We start from the raw sequence: 21,552 nt of genomic DNA, 5'->3' as shown, positions 1-21,552 counted from the left end.
ATCTTTAATGATTGCAGACTTGTGAAGACATGCGGCCCTGTTACACCAGGCAGACATGACAACAATTCTATCACCAAACCCGGCTACAATGACAACTAAATTCACCTACATCTATTTCATGTGTAGACTTCATTATCCAGACATAAAATTAAGTTTGTACATGTGCAAAAAATCTTGAGCTCTAGCACTGACCAACAACTATTGGTCTGGATATGTGGTATTTGTGTCATTGCTACAGCACTGTTACTGTTTGTGCACTTACAGTACATTATTGTTCATTTAGACAATGGAGTCAATGAAGAGTCTAATTTGACAAGAGAAAAGAGATAACTAAATGGTGACTATGTCCCATTACATTTTTGTAGATTCAAAAAAAGACCAGTCTTGAGTGGTTGTTGTTTGCCTAGGACATGTCCTTTGGCACTGAGAGATTGGACGACTACGTCTGAAGCTGTTGATGGATTGCCTGAGTGAGCCTAACCTCTTCCAGAGTCTGAGCTGTGGTTCACTGGCATCTTCCACATGATAGGGCATAAATTCCCGGGGTCCATATAGAGACTGATCTAAGGCAGCAGGCTTGCACAGTGTTACAAAAATGAGGCAGGTGGCAAGGAGGAGGAAAATGCACACAAGAGAGATAATAATCGGTAATGGGTCGGTAAAATCCACTGGAATTTTGGTGGTATTTATTGAAATATTCTCCATAGTAGTGTTATAAAAGTCAGTAATCGCTGTGCTCTCAAGTGTTTCATTACTGAAGGGTACTGTAGGTTCAGCAGTCATCTTTCCTGGAAAAAAAAAAAAGGTGATTAATATCAATATGTTTTTTCTTGTCAATACACTAACAGGTGCACTTTTCATGTGGTTAAAGTATATCTGTCATGGTTCCAGATTTTTAAACTTCTATGTCAAGATGCAGCTGCTGACAGAAGTTTGGGCTGCTGTGGAAACGTTCTGTATCTGTGAGTTCCATGCATGAGCCCTATTAGGAGAAATAGGGATTGTGCATAAAACTCACAGATGCTTAAGTAATTTCCATGGCAACCCAAACTTCCGCCAACAATTGCGTCTGCACACGGACGTTCTGCAGCCCGGGAGGGGGGATGGGGGGCACTATATAATCATGTTTGGAGCAAGGCTGCAGTTGATGTGATTTTATTTTCCTGTTTTCCGCTAAATATTGGCCCTATGGTCTAACATGTCCCTGAAACACGGAAAAAAAAATCACAGGACACCATAATGAAAGTCAACACTACATCAGCACCCCAAGGAAAGTAAAACACTTACTGTATGTTTGTGTTATAGACTGTAACACAGCGAGTGACCAAACACATACTGAGTGTGCTGCATCCTGTGTGATAAAACACAAACACCATAGCACCTTTTGCATGTTAACTTATGTACCTGAAAGGTCAGACAGAAGGCACAATGATGCAGAATTTAACATAACAAAGAGGTGCTAAGTACCAATAAGTACCTGTTGTGGGTCCAAACAAAAGTGCTATAAAAATAGCGGTTACATGAGATACAATTAATAGATGGAATAGTTGGGAATCTTCTTGGTGCAATGTTCTTAGTTCATAAGCCTCAAAGCAGCCAATGATCTACCTTCATGGGCTGTTATGATAGAAAGTAACATGCAGAAAGAAGGCAGTTTTTCAATATATTACCAGCATTTAGCTGTCTTAAGCCTCTATTTTGATTCCATTACAATGAAGTATATTAATGCATAGTATTTTTTTTTTTCATACTTTTCGGTGACAATTCAAAAGGTAATTCCACAGAAAAACTACTGATGTTGTACCGACAGAATGTGCCAACATCTGGTACTCCAGCCAATCTACTAATCAGCACCAATATGGTGCCTGGTTGTAAAAATGTATAAAACGTAAAAGCCTCAGATTTGTACATTGTCTAGTTGGTGACACCAGATTACTGCAGCATAACTCCTATTGGAGTGAATAGGACTTATGCTGCAGTAACTCAGCACCACCAACTCTGCCGATCAAATATTCATGAGCTGACCTGTAATCATTATTTTTGCTCAGAAAATCCCATCTAAATTTTGACAGCTAAAGTGCCTCTATAAATAGCTCAAGAGGGTCACTCACAAAAACAATGCCAGCAAAGTATTCTCAATAAGAAAAAGTGCCAGTGTGCCCAACATACAGTAAATGACAGTATCCGTGCCCCATTACATAATAGTGCCAGCAGAGCACTTCTAATAAACAATGGTACCAGCAGGGTGCCATACAGCTTTGATTAAAGTACAAGGGAGAAAATAATGAACAATAAAATCATTGCAAGAAACTTTCTTGATCTTTTTGGAGACATCAGGATGATCTTAGAGAGCAGTTAAGTATATAAGTATCTATAAGTGACCAGAATCTCCTAGTCCTCTAAATCCAATCAACTACTGTGATCCCACAAAGAACAACATCAACTTCCACACTAAGAGTTTATCCACAGAACAGTGATTAAGATGTTCTGTAATGCAGCAGCCTGTATTCTGTCTGTGGCAGAGCAGACGGACACTGTTATAAAGGGAGGCAGGTTCCCTCTTTACTTATACTGTATCTCTGATGCTTATAGAAGTCTAGATATTACTTTATACACCATTCATTTACATACTGTACAATGGTAAAGTCATAGTAAGTTAGCCTACAGCTTTAAAAGTTGTAAATATTTACATATTAAACAAAATATGTTGATAACTGCATTGATATTTTTATGCTATGTCTGATGCTTAGCCTTTTAGGCATACAGGGTATATAGTAACTTGTGTATTAATATTTTGCTGATTAATAAAATATTCTAGAATTTTCTATCATACAGTAACTTACCCTTCTAGGTGGAAGAAGCACAATTCTGTTGAATAGTAAAAAAAAAAAAAAAAAAAAAGCTGTGGTTCAGGAAAAGAAGCATTTAATGCACTAATGCTGGTCAGGGTTCTGTCTCACAGGGCCTTGTCTTGTACTGCAGCTCATCTCAGTAGGTAAATATATATCCATAAGTGCAGATCATCTCAGCAGGGAGTCTTCAAAAGGAGTCTGAGAGGATTTACATATATTAAGGAAAGATGTTTAAGAGTCAGTGCTATAAATTCCTTAAATAATAGAGGTGTGATGGTGTTTGCAGGCTTCCTGAAGGAAATTGGATGATCAGGGGTCATTGTCTTGAGTGAGACAATCTATCATGTTAGACCATTATGTGCTTTTGTCAATTTTTAGACTTAAAATATTAGGAGTTGAACAGAAAAATAAATTAAAATTCTTGCATGGTTCACTTCTTACATACATAATACCTTTGGCCTGGAACCTTTAATAAATCAAGGTATAATACATAGAAATAAAAAGGAATGTCTGGGAATTGTAAACGGGTCATATGAATATTGGCTGATGTGTTTAATACACCTTTCACTGTTCTCTTAATGTAGACCATTGGGAAATTGCACAAAAAGGATTTTGGATGGTATTTAACACCTGCAAGGTTAGTTCACTCTGGAGGTTGTGTTGGAGAGGATGCAGGTGCAAAGGCACATATGTACACCTTTGGGTTGGGGTCCCATTTTTAAACCCTTCTAGCTTGGGGTATTTAAAGGGGTACTCTGGAGAAAAAATGGTTTTAAATCAACTGGTGTCAAAAAGTTATACAGAGTTGTATATTACTTTTATTTCCTCCTCCTTGCCACCTTCAAGTACTTATCAGCTACTGTATGTCTTGCAGGAAGTGATATATTCTTTCCAGTTGGTCACAGTGCTCTTTGCTGCCAGCTCTGTCTGTAATAGGAACTGTCAAAAGAGGTTTTCTGGTTCAATGTTTTTATTAGTTTTTTTTTAAGAACTTTAGTGCCAACAGTAAAGATTTGCTACTGCTCTGGATAGTTTCTGTCATGGACAGAGGTGGCAGCAGAGACAAGTAAGCTTAATTCTCACTCTTTATTTATTCTAGTTCATCGAAAAGGTCTTAGATGTGGCCTCTCTGCTGCCACTGTCTGTGTCAGAAACTGCAGGGCTGTCCAAGCCCTGGTCCCTACTGCCCTGCTCTGATCTAGTGTTGCCACAAACACAGCACTATTGATACACAGCCCCTCCCCATGTACTATGTATTCTTACATAGTTTATACGGTTGAAAAAAGACGCATGTCCATCATTCTTATTTGAATACTGGCTGTCAATAGCACTGTGTGCATGGCAGCCTCCACTCAATGAGCAATGATTACTGATGGGACTCTGTAGGGGACAAGGGCTTGGAGAGCCCTGCAGTTGACAACAAAAAAGAGGCCTGTGTTATAGGGGCCTGTGGAGCATTAACATTAACAAGGTTTGTCCATTCTTAGGCGGGGGTTCACACGCTGTAAGACAGCTGCCGTTCTGTGACATGGCTGTTTCACAGAAAGGCTGCTGTCTGTGAAGTTCACCCCAGCCGGTACTGCAGTACCGGCCAGATGAACTTCATTTCTTTTGAATTGCAGTGCAGGCACATTCAGGTGCCCGCGTTCCAATTAACCATTGCAGACAATGTAAAGTGTGACCGGAGCCACATTTTACATTGTCTGCACTGTCAACTTCGTTGCCATCTTTATTAAATAGCAGCCACACAAAATTGACATGTTAGTTTTTTGTGCGACCGCATTGAATCCAGAACGCAGTGTGTACAGTGTGTAGACACTCCGGCCAGGATTTCATAGAGTTCAATGCAATCGGCCTCTGTCATTAAATAACGGCCATTGTTGCAAACCTGCAACAACGGCCATTGTTTAATGAAAACTTGTTACATATGAACGTGGCCTTAAACTGAATATGTTAGCTTTGTTTTAGCTATAGAGCTGCAGATACTGGCAGATATATGCTAGGGGATAAAATCAACTATACCTTTAGTTTTATGGCTCACTGTTTGTACAGTTATAAAATTGCCATTAATGGCTCAAATGTCAAACTGATGGTGCTGCAGTCTTCGAGTGCCCCCCTCCCCCCCTCCGCCCTGCATGATTGATGTACAGGGCTCAGCTTCCAGTCCTGTATTTCAATTAGTAAAAGTTACATGGGAGGGAAGAGGAACTGCCGCAGCTCAGCACCACCAGTTTGACTCTTCAGCCACTAACAAAAAAACTATAACTTTATAACTTCATCAACAAAACTAAAAGTATAGTTAATTTTAGCTTTCTAGCACCTATGTCTTCAGATCTGCTGCTCCATACCTGGTCAGGAAATGACAGATTCACTTTTAATTAGAGAGAAGCTTCAAATAATTGTAAGAAAATCAGAAAATAATCTATTCGATAAAATGACTGATGTGGCAAAGTAAGTAGTGTATTCTCATGTCCCCATAATTCCTGATATTTATCAAAACATACTGTATACATACTCGTCATTATTATGTTCACGATTGAAAAACAACGTAATAATCAAAAAACGCACATTGCTACCGTGATCTTTGTTGGCCACTTTTTGGTGCAGAAAAGAATAGCGCCCGTAAAGGAAACAATTTGCAAATATCCAGCTATCATCTTTTCTGATCTACTAGTATTGTAGCTATGAGGTCTGAAACTCAGAATTTACTCAGTATGCAAATATATGGTATGTGCGCAGGTTTTTAAACTACTGTTATGTGAGAGAGAATGGTCCTGGAGCTGTAGTGCAGCATCTTCTCTGAAGGGTTTGTCAATAGCTAGAAACATTATAGGAAAGCACAAGGGATGAGCAAAATGAATTTTCTGGAGAATGCAGAAAGAGAATAGAGGCAAAAATGTGTGTTCCATACAAATCAGCCTTCTGTCATTCAATGTAGGATTCATGCTCGTTTTGAGGGACTGATAAGAAATAACCCTTTCTGATCAAAAAGTGTTTTTAAAAGGAAAACATCTAGTTTAATGTATACGTTATAACAGAGAATCGGTACAAAAATGAATATCTCATTTGTTCATGCATACACTAACTTGCTCTTGATACCCAGTCAGATTTCATCAGTTGGTGGTGCATATGAACCAATAAAATATATTCAATGATTTAAGCAGCGAATTTAGAGAAGTTATATCCAAATTTCGACATTGGCAACATTTTTAATCCAATGCATGGCTGCCATTACATATTTAAAAAATGACAATACCTCTGTAATCCTGTTCATGGCTGCCATTATATACTCCAAAAATTCATTATGATTGCCTACAACTCTCAATGTACTGCAGGGTTTTTACACCCCTAATCTTGGACCCACCCCTCTGTGACTTCAACATCTAGGCCCCCCACCTATGTCACTAGGTCTGCCCATTCTGATGATGTGGAGGGGGTGGAAACGAGTCGGTGACGGTGTCACAAATGGTGCTGAAACTCATTATATGGAAAAGGGGTGACATTATCATAAATTGGAAGTGGCCTGTTGGGTAATTTTTTACTAAATGTCACAAATATTTTCTATGAAGTTGTAACTTAATAGGAGCCATTTCTCTTCAATATAACTGGACAAATGGCCCAGTGCAAATGGTAATTACTATTCCTTGCCATAAACCACTTATTCTATTAAGAAACCAAAGCCCATTTAAGAAATCTAGTGACAATAACTATGGCAAGAAACAAGGGTGTAAGCATTAATAGGAATCTAGCAGCAGGTTAAGGTGCGTTTACACAGGGATTTATCTGCCAGATTTTTTTAAGCCAAAGCAAGGAACAGACTATAAACAGAGAACAGTCATAAAGGAAAGACTGAGATATCATCTCTTTTCAAATCCATTCCTGGCTTTGGCTTCAAAAATCTCTCAGATAAATCTCTCCTAACTTGCTGATAGATTCTAACAGGCCAGGGGCAGGGTGGCCAGTTGTACCTTTATTCTGTCAGTGCACTTTAGTGTTATTGAGTAAATAAACTTTTTGTTAATATGTAAATGAGGGTGTTCTGCATTGGGCTTTTGGCGCATGCCTACTGATGAATAGTCATTCAGTGCTGTGCAGTGAACAGCAGCCTAGAGTGCCGTCACTGCAGAGCTCCAGCTGACTAGTCATCAGTAAGCTTTCTACAGGAGCCAGCAGGTGACCAGATTGGTGAACTGATGGCTATATGACTGCCCTTAGTGCACTGAACTCCCTAATTTACATATAAACAAATATTACTCAATAATGTCTCAGCGCACCAACATAATAAAGTTGCATTTGAAATCTCCGTCCCCTGCCCTATCAGAATCCATTTGTAGGTTAGTATCACCTTACCTGGCAAGTTATTTTTACTTGTCCCCTATCCAAAGGATAACTGCTGAGTACAGCACTCGGATATTTCTGGCGGCTCCATAGAGGATGAATGGAGCAGCGGGCTGCAGCTCCATTCAAAATAAAGGAATCAAGGGCCCAGAGGTCAGACCTCAGCAATCTCATGCTTGTCCCCTATCCTGTTGATAGGGAACAAGTAAAAATAGCTCAGCGAACCCCTTCAATCAAGTCAATAGTTTGTGGTCATCAGTTTACCAATTTATATACTCATTTAAACCTAGAAAAATAATGGGAACTCCTTATTTATTAAAATCAATCTGTCTCTTTTGTATTCACCAACATCCACTGCTAAAGATAGATAAGAATGATGGCCACTCAGGAACAAATTAAAAGTATATGATTCCTACTCTAGGAGAAGATTCAGCCATCGACTTGCTTGTTAATAATATGAAAGATCAGTGCCTTAAAGCAGGAGGCTTCATACACTATGGCCACAGGTACACAGGGCTTGTTCAGTGGATTTAAAGTGTGAATGAGCTACATTTTATGTCAGCGGCATCTATCGCTTTATATTTTTTTCAATGAAATAGTGCTGGTAGCGCTTGGCCTTCTAAGAGAAGAGCTCGCCTTTTGCGCACACAAATCAAAACATTGATTTCTCGATGAATAAACAGAACAATGTATTTTGAGGAAGGAAAATGTAGAAAATCAATTTTACATCGTGGCAGGATAGGAATGACGAACTGATTTCTGCTTCTATCCTCAAAATACTCATCACTAACACAGTTTGCAATCGATCTTTTTATGCTTTATCCTTTCAGGAAAGCTGGGGGGAATATTGTGCTATCTTGTAATATTTTTATACACCGATTTCCGTACAGCTTTGGTGTGTGACATAGGTTTCCTGAACCTTTTAGCCTTGATAACAGGAAAAGAAAAGATGCCTTTCCAAATAGGCTCTTACAATACAGACCAACCTTGTGCAATTGAGCTCAACATTGTACTACAAGTAAAGCACAGTAGTTTATAAGGATAGCGCCAGAGGGGGAAATTTATCAAGACTGGCACATCCATAGATTGGTTTTATAGAGTACCTGTAAGTAAAAAAAAAGTTTCATATGACAGAAAGACACATCAAGTTTTTATTGGTCAAGGTCTGAGTGTTCAGACCCGGACCATTTAATAGTAGCATTGTCGGTGAGACGACTGTCTTGCCCTAGTTCACAGACGTCTAGACTTATTAAGAGATGCATGCCTATCAATAAATCCAGCATATCAGAGGCTGCTGATGGAAAGATTTTGGGATGCAAATTGTGGCAAACGCAGTGCTAGTACTTGGCTGTATACAGTCTCTCCTGTCTTTTATCTGGGGTCATTGATCATATATAGTCACATCGAACAACTGTAACAGCAATATGGGCTAAAAGTTTATGACTCAGTCAAAGAAAATAATCATTCACAAGACAATTGATCAACTGATATTCAGTCATCAGGAAGGTCAATATCAGGGTATGTGCATACTGAGGAATTCAAACGGAACGTTGCGGAATTCCCAGCTCGCGCCTGCGATCTTGATCGTTCTTTGGACGAAGGATGGAATCCGCCCGTGCATAGAATGGAGTCTATGACAAGGGCGGAGACGCGCATGTCCGCTACAGTCCATGAGCGGGCGCGAGCTGGGAATTCCGCAATGGAGGTTTCGGCTGAATTCCTCAGTGTGCACATACCCTCATATTGTAATGGCTTTACAAAATATACAAAATATCATGCTGTCCTCAACGCTTCTATATAATGTGAATCCAAGAAAAAGAACAAGGCACTACTCAAATCAATAGATAATAGTGACGGGTGCTCTACCTAGCCTGGCATGAACAATAACCATAATTTAAAAAAACTGAAGAAAAAGCTATAACAGAAATAGAGGGTGGCACATCCACAGATGATATAATAAGAATAAAATAATGAACTATGTCCTCAAGATATAAGCAATATAGAAATTTTTATTAGTGTACAAAAACAAGACATACAAATTAAAATCATTTAAAATACACAAAACACAAACATTGAACTGTGCAAAGTAAGCACAGACCCAACAGGTACCCCGACATCTACAAATATGGAGACCCCTTCAATGGCTCATATGATATTACAGGCTACAGTACAAAAACCAGACATAAGGTGTAAATGAATATGTATATGAGCCTGTAATCAGTAAATGCAAAACAAGAAGTAACAGAAAGTAAATGTGGCCAAATAAGGCCCAAACATAAAAGAGATATCACCATAGAAGGGAGTCCATGTCGGGGTCCACAGAGCCTTTTTTGTACACTAATAAAGATTTCTATATTGCTTATATCTTGAGGACATAGTTCATTATTTTATTCTTATTATTATATCATCTGTGGATGTGCCACCCCCTATTTCTGGCATAGCTTTTTCTTCTGTTTTTTTTTTTAGTTATATCTATATAATGTGAATGGCACCTTAAAGGAGTATTCTGGTCAAAATGTATTGAAGAACAACTCGGGGGGCCAGACAGGTAATTAACATACATTACAAAGTTATATAGCTTTGTAATGTGTGTTAATTGAGAAAAAAAAACGCTGTTATCCTAAAAGGTGTCCTTTAATCCTCATTATCAGCCATTAACCTATCCTCATTATCAGATTAGTGATGCCCCAGTACCCGACACCACAGCTAGAATCATACATTGCCTAGTGTCTAAGCTGGGTTACTGCAGCTCACTTCCCACTGAGGTAAATGGAAGCTGAGCTGCAGTAACAAAGAATAGCCACTAGACATTGCTTCCTGCTCTGTTCACTGTCACTGTGTATGTTGGTGCCATGGCTCTGGCAGACACTTTGTCAGCAGGTGGAGACACCCCACCAATCTGATATCGATTACTTTTTAATTTTTTTTAGTTCAACCTGAACATATTAGGCTAAGTTTTCACATTTATTTGTGATTCTAGTTTTCTTTTCCATCATATAAACAAGAGCCGAAAGTTATGGCAGTGGGGGTCTGTCACATGACTGACACCAATGGCAGATGACAGGTTACTGAGTTATAATAGTAGCCATCGGGTTCCATCATAGCATGATTTCTATTACAAAGACAGAGCTATTGGCACTTCTTCTGCTGTCCTATAGTGATTATACAGTGACTTATTATGGAATTATTATAGCATCCAATATATATATATATATATATATATATATATATATATATATATATATATATAAATTAGTGAAGCAGCACTACTTCCAATGATAAATTGGTGCCAGCAAATGATATAGTCCACAGCACTCCACTTTTTTTTCACTGAACTTGAATTTATTCCATCAAACTTGTAAAACAATAACCAGTTCAGTGCAGCATACAAACGCAAATATATTTATTTATTTATTCATTTTTGTTTATTTTCGTTCTGTCACATTCATATAAAATACAACAGAAGAAAACTCCTTAACTCTAAGGGCCCATTGAAATTTGAAGTAAACTCTAGAAGGGGAAGTTCTCTCTGAATTTAGTTGGATACTTTGCACAAGTACAAAGTGAGAAGTTTTTGTATTCATCTGGTTTCCTTCATTCATGTCGTAATGATTTGGTACAACTAAGGATCAGGGTGCCATCTGCTGACAGAAAATGTGTATACACGTCTCGCTGGGCAGTTACAGTAGTTTGCTAGAGTTTTTTTTTTTTATGTCGAATTATCTTGTTTTCAGAAAAATATTTAATTAAAGGAAAAATTTAGAATTTTAGAATTTAGAATTAACCCATTCTGCTTCAAATTAAAAGTAGTAAATTGACCTAACAAACCTGTCATCAAGACAATGCTGAATAACTATTTGGGAAGAGATTCAGTAATTTGTTAATTAAAATCCCTGCTCTTTCTGTGTTAAAGAGTCCAGTGGACAGTGTCACTCAATAGACTGGACTCTTTAGGTGTAGAGGCTCAAGGAGGTTCCTGTGTGCATAGGATTTATGTAAAGGAGTTGTTTTGCCTCTACAATCAATTGGATTAGCCTGTGCACTGCCAGGGGCATTTTTAAGCCCAGAGTGGGACAGTTTAAAAAAAAAAGCCAATGGTATATTCGCTTTAAAAGCAGGCAAAAATAGAAAGGACCTGCTGAACTTATTATTATTATTATTATTATTATTATTTTATTTATTTTTATTTTTTTATATATATAATAATATTTTCAATTAGGGTGTTCCCGGCATAGAGCTGAAACACTAGAAAGCCCATAGACAGGTGTGGTGCTGGTATTTGAAAATGCAAATGGGATCTAATAGGTTTATGCCAAGAATAGGCTAATATATAAACATACAATCAAGTGATTGAAATTGGTTTTAAAATCTGTTAATTTTTTAAATTTAATTAATAAATGAAGTGTTTAATGACTTTAATGATACTAGATGATAGAACACAGCATAGTTTCAATGCAATGGCAGGCTTGCATTCGAAAATAATCATCTAATATTTACATAGGGCAACAGGCTATGAAGCCTTAGTTTATTCAACAATTGTCATCCATTATTTCATGGAATCTTTGAGATGTAATAAAGAAAAACAAAAAAAAAACAACAACAAAGGGCCTCTACCAGTGTTCGTTGACCTTTCCATGGCACTTATTATGGAAGGATATAAAACTTTAAAAATATAAAAGCATAACATCACATATAAGTGTGTAAGGGTCCTATTACATGGGCCAATTATAGTACTAGGGCTATCAATCAGCTGATGTGCAGAAGATGGCTGATTGCAGAAAAGGGCAGCAAAAACGATCAGCAATTGTTCTTGAAGCACTCACTGCACAATTTCCAAGATGTGTAATAGGCTCTGTAAACAAGCACCTATCTTTGAGACTGGTGCTTGTTTACAGCATGGCTTGTGCTGTCTAATAGGACTTTTAAGGGTCCTTTTAGCAGTAGGGCCTCACGAAGGATTACTGTATTGTTCATGCACCCCTTTAAATGTATTGTTATTGTCTGCATAGCCCCTGTTTACACAGTGAGATGTGTAACCGGTAGCAATATATTTTGTTGCAGTACAAAAGATGTGATAAACTGAGAATCGTGCATTTTCCCACTCCTCAGCTGATCGCTGTCACCCTTACAAGGGCCAATTATCGGACAAAGGAGTGTTTCAAGCAACGTTCCTGGCCGATAATCGCAGGAGCAATCATTCCTAGGAACGTTCATTCACCCGATAATTGCCCCTCAGTAAAAGGGCCAGCAATCAGCCAAAGAACAACGTAACACCCACTAATCAGCTGATCTTTTGTGTGGCCGTTCTAAATAGGGAACATGCGGCCAATAACAATGGATTTAAATGGCCGAACAAACTATTCATGCAGCCCAGTCCCAACATTAATAATGTCTTGTAAGGGCACTGCAAAGGAGCACCGATCAACAAAACATTGGGCCATGTATAGGACGCTTAGACCAGTAAATATCCATCAGGGCATTGTCCTAAGCCTAAGATACCAGAAAATGTTGGTGACATCTGGTTAAACAAAGTATTGGTTAGTTAAACAAAGTATTGGTTAGTTAAACAAAGTATTGAGTATGTTTTTGCCCTGGCCCCATAACCTTGCAAAAATCACAAATACTGTACATTCCATTTTGACATGTATGTAAGTGAAATATATAAGAAGTGTTTGTAACAGGTGAAAGATACTGAGTTAAACAAGGGCTTGGTACCCATGTAGCATCCACAAAATTTTAGTTCATCAAATACAATAGCTTCTCTTTAAAGTCTCTATAGATTTAGGCTCACACTATGAGATAACTGAACATCACAGACAAGACTGACACATTTTATCCACGTGAGAGATTTATGGGGAGTAGCTCTCATTTATAAGTCTCTTTATTGCTCTAGAATGGACACAAGATTCTTTTCCTCCGTAACAAATAATTCTAAATATAGACCAAAGCTAAAGAGGCGACTTCACTCAAAGAACTGGAAATGTTCAAAGACAGTTATATGACCCTATTGTGTATGTGGCCTTCTTCAGCTTCACCCACAAAACACAGAAGAAAGGTTCAGAATTGCATGGTGCCTGTACATCTTCATGCACAAACTGTTTCTACCCATGTTTATAACAGGTTTCACTAGGTTTACAACTATATTGACTTTGCATTTCAATTATTCAAGTTAACCGCAAAATCCCACCTGAATATAAGATTTTCTCATCCAGTCTTCAATTCTCTCATGGTCGCGCAGTTCCCTGCTGGATGCCTGTTTTTCTCAAACTTCTTTGCCCTTTGCTGGGGGGGTTGGATGGAAAGATAGAGGCAGCAAGAGGGAGGAGAGGGGTGTGGGTGATGCAGACAAAGGAGAGAAAGTAAAATGTTAATGGGAACAAGTTAGACGCAGTTCTTAAATCTGGCTATATCTGCAGTACAAGGGTAAAATATAGTGACATCAAGTGGATCACAAAGTAATCACGGAGGGATCCTTCAGACCTGCCTTTTCTTTAGTTTTTTTAGTTTTTCTCCAGTTTTGTTTTCCTTGATGAAGTTTAATGTTGTCTCCCAAACAGCTCATTTCCCCCTGTGGGATGTTTACATGGTACAGTCTGGTAGCTGGATTTTGTTCACTGAATGCCAGCCTTCAGGTTGCTCTGAAGTTGAGATGGGCTTAAAAGAGGAGGGGGAGGGAGACGTGGTGTGAAGGTTTGTATAAAGAGCCTCTTTATATTCTTCTCTACGAGGGTATTTGCTGGCACAGTTTACTTTAATGTTTTTAGTGACAACAGACTTATTAAACAGGGCAGTATAACATCATTTATTTATTGTATATAGCATATATATACATATATATATATATATACACATGTTTATACTGGCTTTGCTCAAGCTGGCTTTAGAGTCAGACTGATGCTATCTTCATTTACTTAGCTGGTAACTGGCCATGTCTACCAAGAGACATTTTATTAGGGCCACTTAATATGGTGGTTTCCTTACAGATGCCATCCTTTGGCTAGGTCCTTTTCTGGAGGGATATCTGGCCAGTCCCATTTTCGTTACTCTTAAATGAGGCTCCACAGGCTCTTTTTGCATACTTGTATTTCCCAGGGGACAATGCATCTAGGTTTTCACTGCGTTGAGCACTTTTACTAGCCTACAGTGTCTTCTTTATCTGGTCACTCTGTGATTAGTGTTGGTCTAATAGGCATTTCGCCAGCCAAACCAGAATCAGAACCTCACTGATGAGCGGCAACACCCCAAAACAGCTGTCTGTGGATAGATACCTGGCTTTTTTAAATTTCCCTTGTCATATCCTTATACTCATAAATTAGGTTGGATATTGACTGAAAGGGCCACTTAATATGTTGGTTTTGGTGGTGTACTTACAGGAGCCACCCCTTAAATAGGACCTTCCATAAGGGTATATCTGGATAGTCCTGTTTTTTGAGACCTTTAAATGAGACTCCACAGACTCTTTTCACATATTTTATTAGGATGGGGACAATTGGTAAAAAAACTGTTATTATTACTGTTGTATTTATTAAACATTTAGGGGCACATTTATCATTCTCTTTGCACTAATTTGGGGTTTTTACACACAGCATGAAATTTTAAGCAACATTTATTAAGATGTTTGCTCTACTTTTGATCAGTTTACACTGGCTACCCCTTTTTTAAAAATATATTTTTTGCCTACAGGTGGCATAATTTCATGTTAGCTACTTAATTAGCCATATTTATTACTTGCAATTTTTGTTTTTTCTTCCCCAAAAAATTGCATAGCAGCCCTACACTCCTAGCCTAGCGTGTTTTTTTTAGCCAAGTTTGTAAGCTGAAAAATTGGACAAGCACACAAAAAATTTTTCATAATTCATCAAGTCAAGTTTTTGCGCAGCCTGGAAAAATTTCCAAGCGTAGTGTGAATGGGGCATTAGACTAAAGAATTCATGACTAGTGGTTGAGCCACCATAAAAGTGATGACAGGATCCCTTTAGGCATAACACCAAGCCAACTAAATTTAAGGAAAATCAATCTGTCCAGTTAAGAAGTGACAACAGGTACACTGGAGAGGCAACAACAAGAAAAACTTGAAAAGGGAATAGTTTTGCAGATGGTGGCCACAAACAATTGCTGTGTCTCCCAGCACAGAGTCAAGAGCATGGAGCAGATACCAGAGCACCATTGCCCAAGGAGGGCATGAACCCAACAGCAGGACCAATATTTGCTCCTTGGTGTAAGGAGCAACAGGAGTAACACTGTCAGACCACTGCAAAGTTACTTCCAGCAGGCTACTTGTGTGCTTGTAACTGACCAAAGTGTTAGAATCAGAGTTCATGAGGGTGGAAAGAGAGTCTGATGTCTTCTAATAGGACCTCTGCTCACATCTTGATTGGCAATTAGCAAAAAATGGTGAAAATGGCAAGTCTTCCATTGGCACCCAATTTTGTCCAAATGGAAACAGGTTTAAACTGAGCACATGTGATTTAAAATAGTCCAGAGATGCCACAATTAATGTTATTCTGCCTGTAACATCATCCACCATGACTGGTTTGGTGGTGGGTCAGTGGTGAACTGGGGAGGCATATCCTTCAGGTATAGCCAATGGTACCCTGACTATTGATAGATACTGGGATGAAATCCTTGCACTGAAATTAGACAAAATACACCATGGGGCACACATAGTGTGATACCGCAGAAAGGATGTAAGTGATAGATATACTGTGTGTAATACCTCTCACCTTAGGCGTTCATGCTCCAAGCACAGCACTGCCAGAAGCATGGGGAAATAGCATCCGTCTGCTGCTCTTCCACGGAACCAGATGACTGGTGACAAGATACAGGAGCAGAATGCACAGATGGGAGTCCACTGGCAAGAAGAAAACCTGGAATATTAGGGTGCTGATCAGTGAGGACATCTGCTACCGCATTAAGGAAGATGGTAGTCATAGTATAAATGCTTAGACTTTTATTAGGACTACACATTTTGAGGGTGTGTCCTCTTCATCAGGCCCATACATTGCCGGTGTCAGTAGGGAGATTCGCTCTAACTTTTGACAAGTCAAACGACATGTAAAACTTTATTTTTAGTCACAGGTACACTTTAAAGCCATTAGGCGACCCTCATAATCTGTAGAACGAAAATCAATTCAGGACTTCTGGGACATCATGTTTCACCATAGAGTGTCCAAAAACTCACTTTTGCCCTGATCCAGATTTCATAGGAAATTCGTCAGGACACTATCTGCTTTCTCGTCAAGAGCATAATTTCCACATTTAGAACAGCCCTGGGATGGTACAGTTATCAAAACACTCTAGGCTGGCCCATTAGGACGGATGGTTGGTCCATTAAGACAGTCAAAGTCTCAATTCTGGACAGTTTAAAGCTATACCCTACTCTGTAGCATTATAGAGAACAGCGAATGTGTGCCCCATGACAGTGACTTCATGTTGGAACCTCCATTAATGCCCTACTAATCTCCTATGTATCTTTGTTTTATTTAAAGATATACTACGTCTTCTAGGGAATACTAAAATTATATAGCAACACTGGGGGCCCTAAACCCAATGGTCTTTCAATGGGTAAATCCCTCATACCATAGTTCACAGATGTGTAAATGAATCCCCTCCCCCATGTAGGTGCCATGTAAGTTAACCCCCTTCCCCCTGTAAACATCCCACTGTAAATTAATCCCCCCCCCCCCATGTAGGCAATTCCCTGTAATTTTACCTTCTCTTCTCCCCACCCACCATGTAGGTACCTTGCCCTGTCAATCAGAGGCCCACGTTTAACTATGAGCATTTATGGGGCCACTGGGTGCTGCAAGTGATATTATCTCAGGAAGCCCAGACCTTTATAGTAACGGGCCTCCTGATGTGGCAGCATGGAGGTAGTTCTGTTCCTGCTGCACAATGCCTGTTCCCTACCTTGGTTCCTGCTGTGTTCTTGATGGCTGGACCCCGCTGGCTCACTGTCCTCCTCCAGTCCTTGCCCTGTGCCCCACTCTTCGTCAGTTGCCAGCTTCTGCAAATCCGAGTGTAAGATATCGGGGCTGACTGAGTGCCAGTGCATGCATTACTAACTATTCCACTACCTATCCATGCTTGGCATCTTCTGTTTATTTAAGGGGCATCTGCCCAACATCCTGAGCGATGTTGGATCCTAATGTGCATTGCAAAGGTCTCTGATTCTGCTATCTTGTATTGTACTGACTTTCCAGTTGCCTACCTGGATTGCTGACTGTACCTGCGCTACTTGCCATGCTGTTTATTTCATCTCTGAAGGATACCTATTATGTTGGGATTTGGCATAAAAAAATAATAGGAAAAAAAATCTGCTCTTGCCACTACTGTCTTCACCTAGCGAGCAAAACAGTAATCTTTCATCATAAAAGAATATTTGATCATTTGTCTTCCTCATTTACATTTACAGGGTTGAATCTACTCATAGGGACAGTATATTTTTCCTAAGGGAAAGGATACCCACTGAAGGAAAAAATGAACATATGAAAGGAGAGCTCATTTATATATGAAGTCTAAAGTAGAGGTGAGAGGAGGACTGAATAGTACAGACATAGAGAAGGCTGCAGTGGGCTTTATGTTATGAGAATTACATGACAATGTGCATATTTAGTAATAGGATCAGAAAATTATTAAAAAGCCAGCTTGGGGTGATGGGCAAGGCCATAACAATTTTTCCAAGCAGTGCTCAGCCTGATCATGAGGCTCTGCCATCAGGAGCCTGGCTAGTACCCTGCTGCAACTGCCAGAGAGTGAGAGGAGACCATTTTTACAGCAACAGAATTATATGCCCACCATAAAAATCAATATAAATTTTGTTAGGTAAAATGGAAGTATTAGAATAGTGGTATATCATAAAGTGACACTAGAGGGCAATACCGACTTATGTCTAGTAGAGAATAAAAAACAAGGTCTGTAATGTTTTCTTTGGAGCTTTCCTACTAGCATTTGTGTACAGCTGATGGTCTTTTGGGATAACCCTGAAATAATACATAACAATGTGACTGTCCTGGCCAGGGCCGGACTGGGACTTAAAGTCAGCCCTGGCAATCAAACCCCAGCAGCCCACATACCATATCATGGATAGCCGTGTAAAATCCGCACTGTAGCAAATTCTGCTTCATTTAGCCGTCTCCCCACTACTCCCTTAAACATGTGAACCCACCACCAGCACACAAAAATAATGATATAACTGCTGTGGAGTTGATGCAGCATATTTATGCATTCATTTCAACTGATTAAATCAGAAGCTTCAAATCTGCATTGGATTAGGTATGAACGTGCCCTTAAAGGGAACCTGTGAGATCTATACCAGGTACACAGCTGTAGATCCCAGCGTACAGGTCAGGGACTGGACCTTTAGTCCATTGTAAACCTTTGTAATCATTATTTTCATTACCAGCTGAAGTGTCACAGAGGTGGAGCCACCGCAGCACCTTCTGCCCCCGCCCCTTCCTGATCTGACTGATGGACGTATAGGTTGGGGCTGCTGCCACTGCTTTTATGAAACTTTAGTTGGTAATGAAAAGGACAATTATAAAGGTTTACACTGGACTAAAGGTCCTGTCAGTGATATCTCCCTCACACCTGTCTGCTGAGATCTACAGCCCTAGATATGGTATGGACCTCACAGATTCCCTTTAAAGGAGAAAAACATGGCCACCTTTTTCCAGAAACAGCACCACACTCTTCTTCAGTTTGTGTGAGGTATTGCAGCTCAGTTCCATTGAAGTGAATGGAGCCAAGTTGTAATAACCATACACAGTCTGAGGAGAGGGTAGTGCTGTTTTTGGATAAAAGTTACCATATTTTTTAAATCCTTTTTATCCTGACTATGTCTGCACTCCATATAATGGCAGTATAAGTAGTAAGCTTTTAACTATTAAAATGTGTCTGCTACAAATATGTAATCAAAGCTACAAAATAAGCTGCTACATAGCTATTTCCTATGGGATATCTATCTCCTATTTCTCTCTCTCTCTCTTATCTATCTATCTATCTATCTATCTATCTATCTATCTATCTATCTCCTATTTATCCATCCATCCACTATCTATCTATCTATCTATCTATCTATCTATCTATCTATCTATCTATCTCCTATTTATCTCTCTCTCTCTCTCTCTCTCTCTCTCTCTCTCTTATCTATCTATCTATCTCCTATTTATTTATCTCTCTCTCTCTCTATTTCCTATCTATCTCTCTCTCTCTCTATCTCCTATCTATTATCTATCTATCTATCTATCTCCTATCTCCTATTTATTTATCTCTCTCTCTCTCTATTTCCTATCTCTCTCTCTATCTCCTATCTATCTCCTATTTATCTCTCTCTCTATCTATCTTGTATCTCTCTCCAAAACTACCAGTATATAAGTAACAAATAATATCACTACACCATAAGCACTGCCATTACCACCACACAATGACTAATACCGCTATACTGTGACTGAATACAATCCACTATATAAAACACTAATATTACCAATAATACGAGTAATACCATCACACCATGCCCACTACTCCCACCATACGGTGACTGGATAATACCACTATACTGTCACCAAATAACAGCCACTCTATAATGGCCAATATTCTCCCAAAGCAGTGACCATAGAACACAGTTGTCAAACTCCGTCCCTCCAGCTGTTACAAAACTACAATCCCCATCATGCCTGGACAGCTAAAGCATGTTGGGAATTGTAGTTTTGCAACACCTGGAGGGCCAGAGTTTGACACCCCTGATACTTAGGTAGATCCCAGCTGTATAAAGGTTCTGCAGACCTGATAAGTTATTATAGTGCAATTACATCCTGTAACTCACAGTAGACGTCTTCTCTGCATGACGAGACGTACACTTTTCCTTTTCTTCTCCATCTGGCTCCGGCCATCATGAAGACTTCTCTGGCCATGACTCCTCTCCACGGGATCTGTCAGACAGACATTTTAGGCTTCTTGCTCCAGCAACATCCTCATCTATACATCCCCCAATATAGAATAGCCCCCCCCTGCATCCCCCAATATAGAATAGCCCCCCTGCTGTACATCCCCCAATATAGAATAGCCCCCCCTGCATCCCCCCATATAGAATAGCCCCCCATGCTGTACATCCCCCATATAGAATAGCCCCCCCTGCATCCCCCCATATAGAATAGCCCCCCTGCATCCCCCCATATAGAATAGCCCCCCTGCATCCCCCCATATAGAATAGCCCCCTGTGCATCCCCCCATATAGAATAGCCCCCCTGCATCCCCCCATATAGAATAGCCCCCTGTGCATCCCCCCATATAGAATAGCCCTCCCTGCATCCCCCCATATAGAATAGCCCCCTGTGCATCCCCCCATATAGAATAGCCCTCCCTGCATCCCCCCATATAGAATAGCCCCCCTGCATCCCCCCATATAGAATAGCCCCCCTGCATCCCCCCATATAGAATAGCCCCCTGTGCATCCCCCCATATAGAATAGCCCCCCTGCATCCCCCATATAGAATAGCCCCCTGCATCCCCCCATATAGAATAGCCCTCCCTGCATCCCCCCATATAGAATAGCCCCTTGTGCATCCCCCCATATTGAATAGCCCTCCCTGCATCCCCCCATGTAGAATAGCCCCCTGCATCCCCCCATATAGAATAGCCCTCCCTGCATCCCCCCATATAGAATAGCCCCCCTTGCATCCCCCAATATAAAATAGCCCCCCTGCTGTACATCCCCCCATATAGAATAGTCCCCCTTGCATCCCCAATACAGAATAGCGCCCTTACATCCCCCCATATAGAATAGCCTCCTTACAGCCCCCCATACAGAATAGCCCCCTTACATCCCCCCATATAGAATAGCCCCTTTACATCCCCCTGTATAGAATAGCCCCCTTACATCACCCCGTATAGAATAGCCCCCTTACATCCCCCTATATAGAATAGCCCCCTTACATCCCCCTATATAGAATAGCCCCCTTACATCCCCCTATATAGAATAGCCCCCTTACATCCCCCTATATAGAATAGCCCCCTTACATCCCCCTATATAGAATAGCCCCCTTACATCCCCCTATATAGAATAGCCCCCTTACATCCCCCCATATAGAATAGCCCCCTTACATCACCCCGTATAGAATAGCCCCCTTACATCCCCCTATATAGAATAGCCCCCTTACATCACCCCGTATAGAATAGCCCCCTTACATCCCCCCATATAGAATAGCCCCCTTACATCCCCCTATATAGAATAGCCCCCTTACATCCCCCTATATAGAATAGCCCCCTTACATCCCCCCATATAGAATAGCCCCCTTACATCCCCCTATATAGAATAGCCCCCTTACATCCCGCTATATAGAATAGCCCCCTTACATCCCCCTAT

At 40.1% G+C, this 21,552-nt stretch overlaps 2 protein-coding genes across 2 annotated transcripts in view; one reads left to right on the top strand and one right to left on the bottom strand.

The window, feature by feature from the left end:
• The window catches only part of CDH23 (cadherin related 23), a 671,672-nt gene that overhangs the window by 501,956 nt on the left and 148,164 nt on the right, over positions 1-21,552 (top strand). The window lies entirely within an intron of this gene.
• Positions 352-13,409, bottom strand: C8H10orf105 (chromosome 8 C10orf105 homolog). The gene is made up of 2 exons (XM_069979173.1): positions 13,378-13,409; positions 352-783 (listed from the first exon to the last, which is right to left on the bottom strand). The coding sequence occupies exons 1-2, from the start codon at positions 13,396-13,398 to the stop codon at positions 352-354; spliced, it is 453 nt and encodes a 150-aa protein (XP_069835274.1). The 5' UTR covers positions 13,399-13,409.

The sequence above is a fragment of the Dendropsophus ebraccatus genome, chromosome 8 (genome assembly GCF_027789765.1).
Source record: "Dendropsophus ebraccatus isolate aDenEbr1 chromosome 8, aDenEbr1.pat, whole genome shotgun sequence".
Lineage (NCBI taxonomy): Eukaryota > Metazoa > Chordata > Amphibia > Anura > Hylidae > Dendropsophus > Dendropsophus ebraccatus.
The sequence above is the reverse complement of the archived record's forward strand: the minus strand, read 5'-3'. Positions and strand labels throughout refer to the sequence as shown.

Coding starts and splice junctions, on each gene's coding strand:
- C8H10orf105 (XM_069979173.1), bottom strand. CDS start 13,398: ATGAGAAAATCTTATATTCAG. Junction 784..13,377: donor TGAGAAAATCTTATATTCAG/GTGGGATTTTGC, acceptor TTTCCAGGAAAG/ATGACTGCTGAACCTACAGT.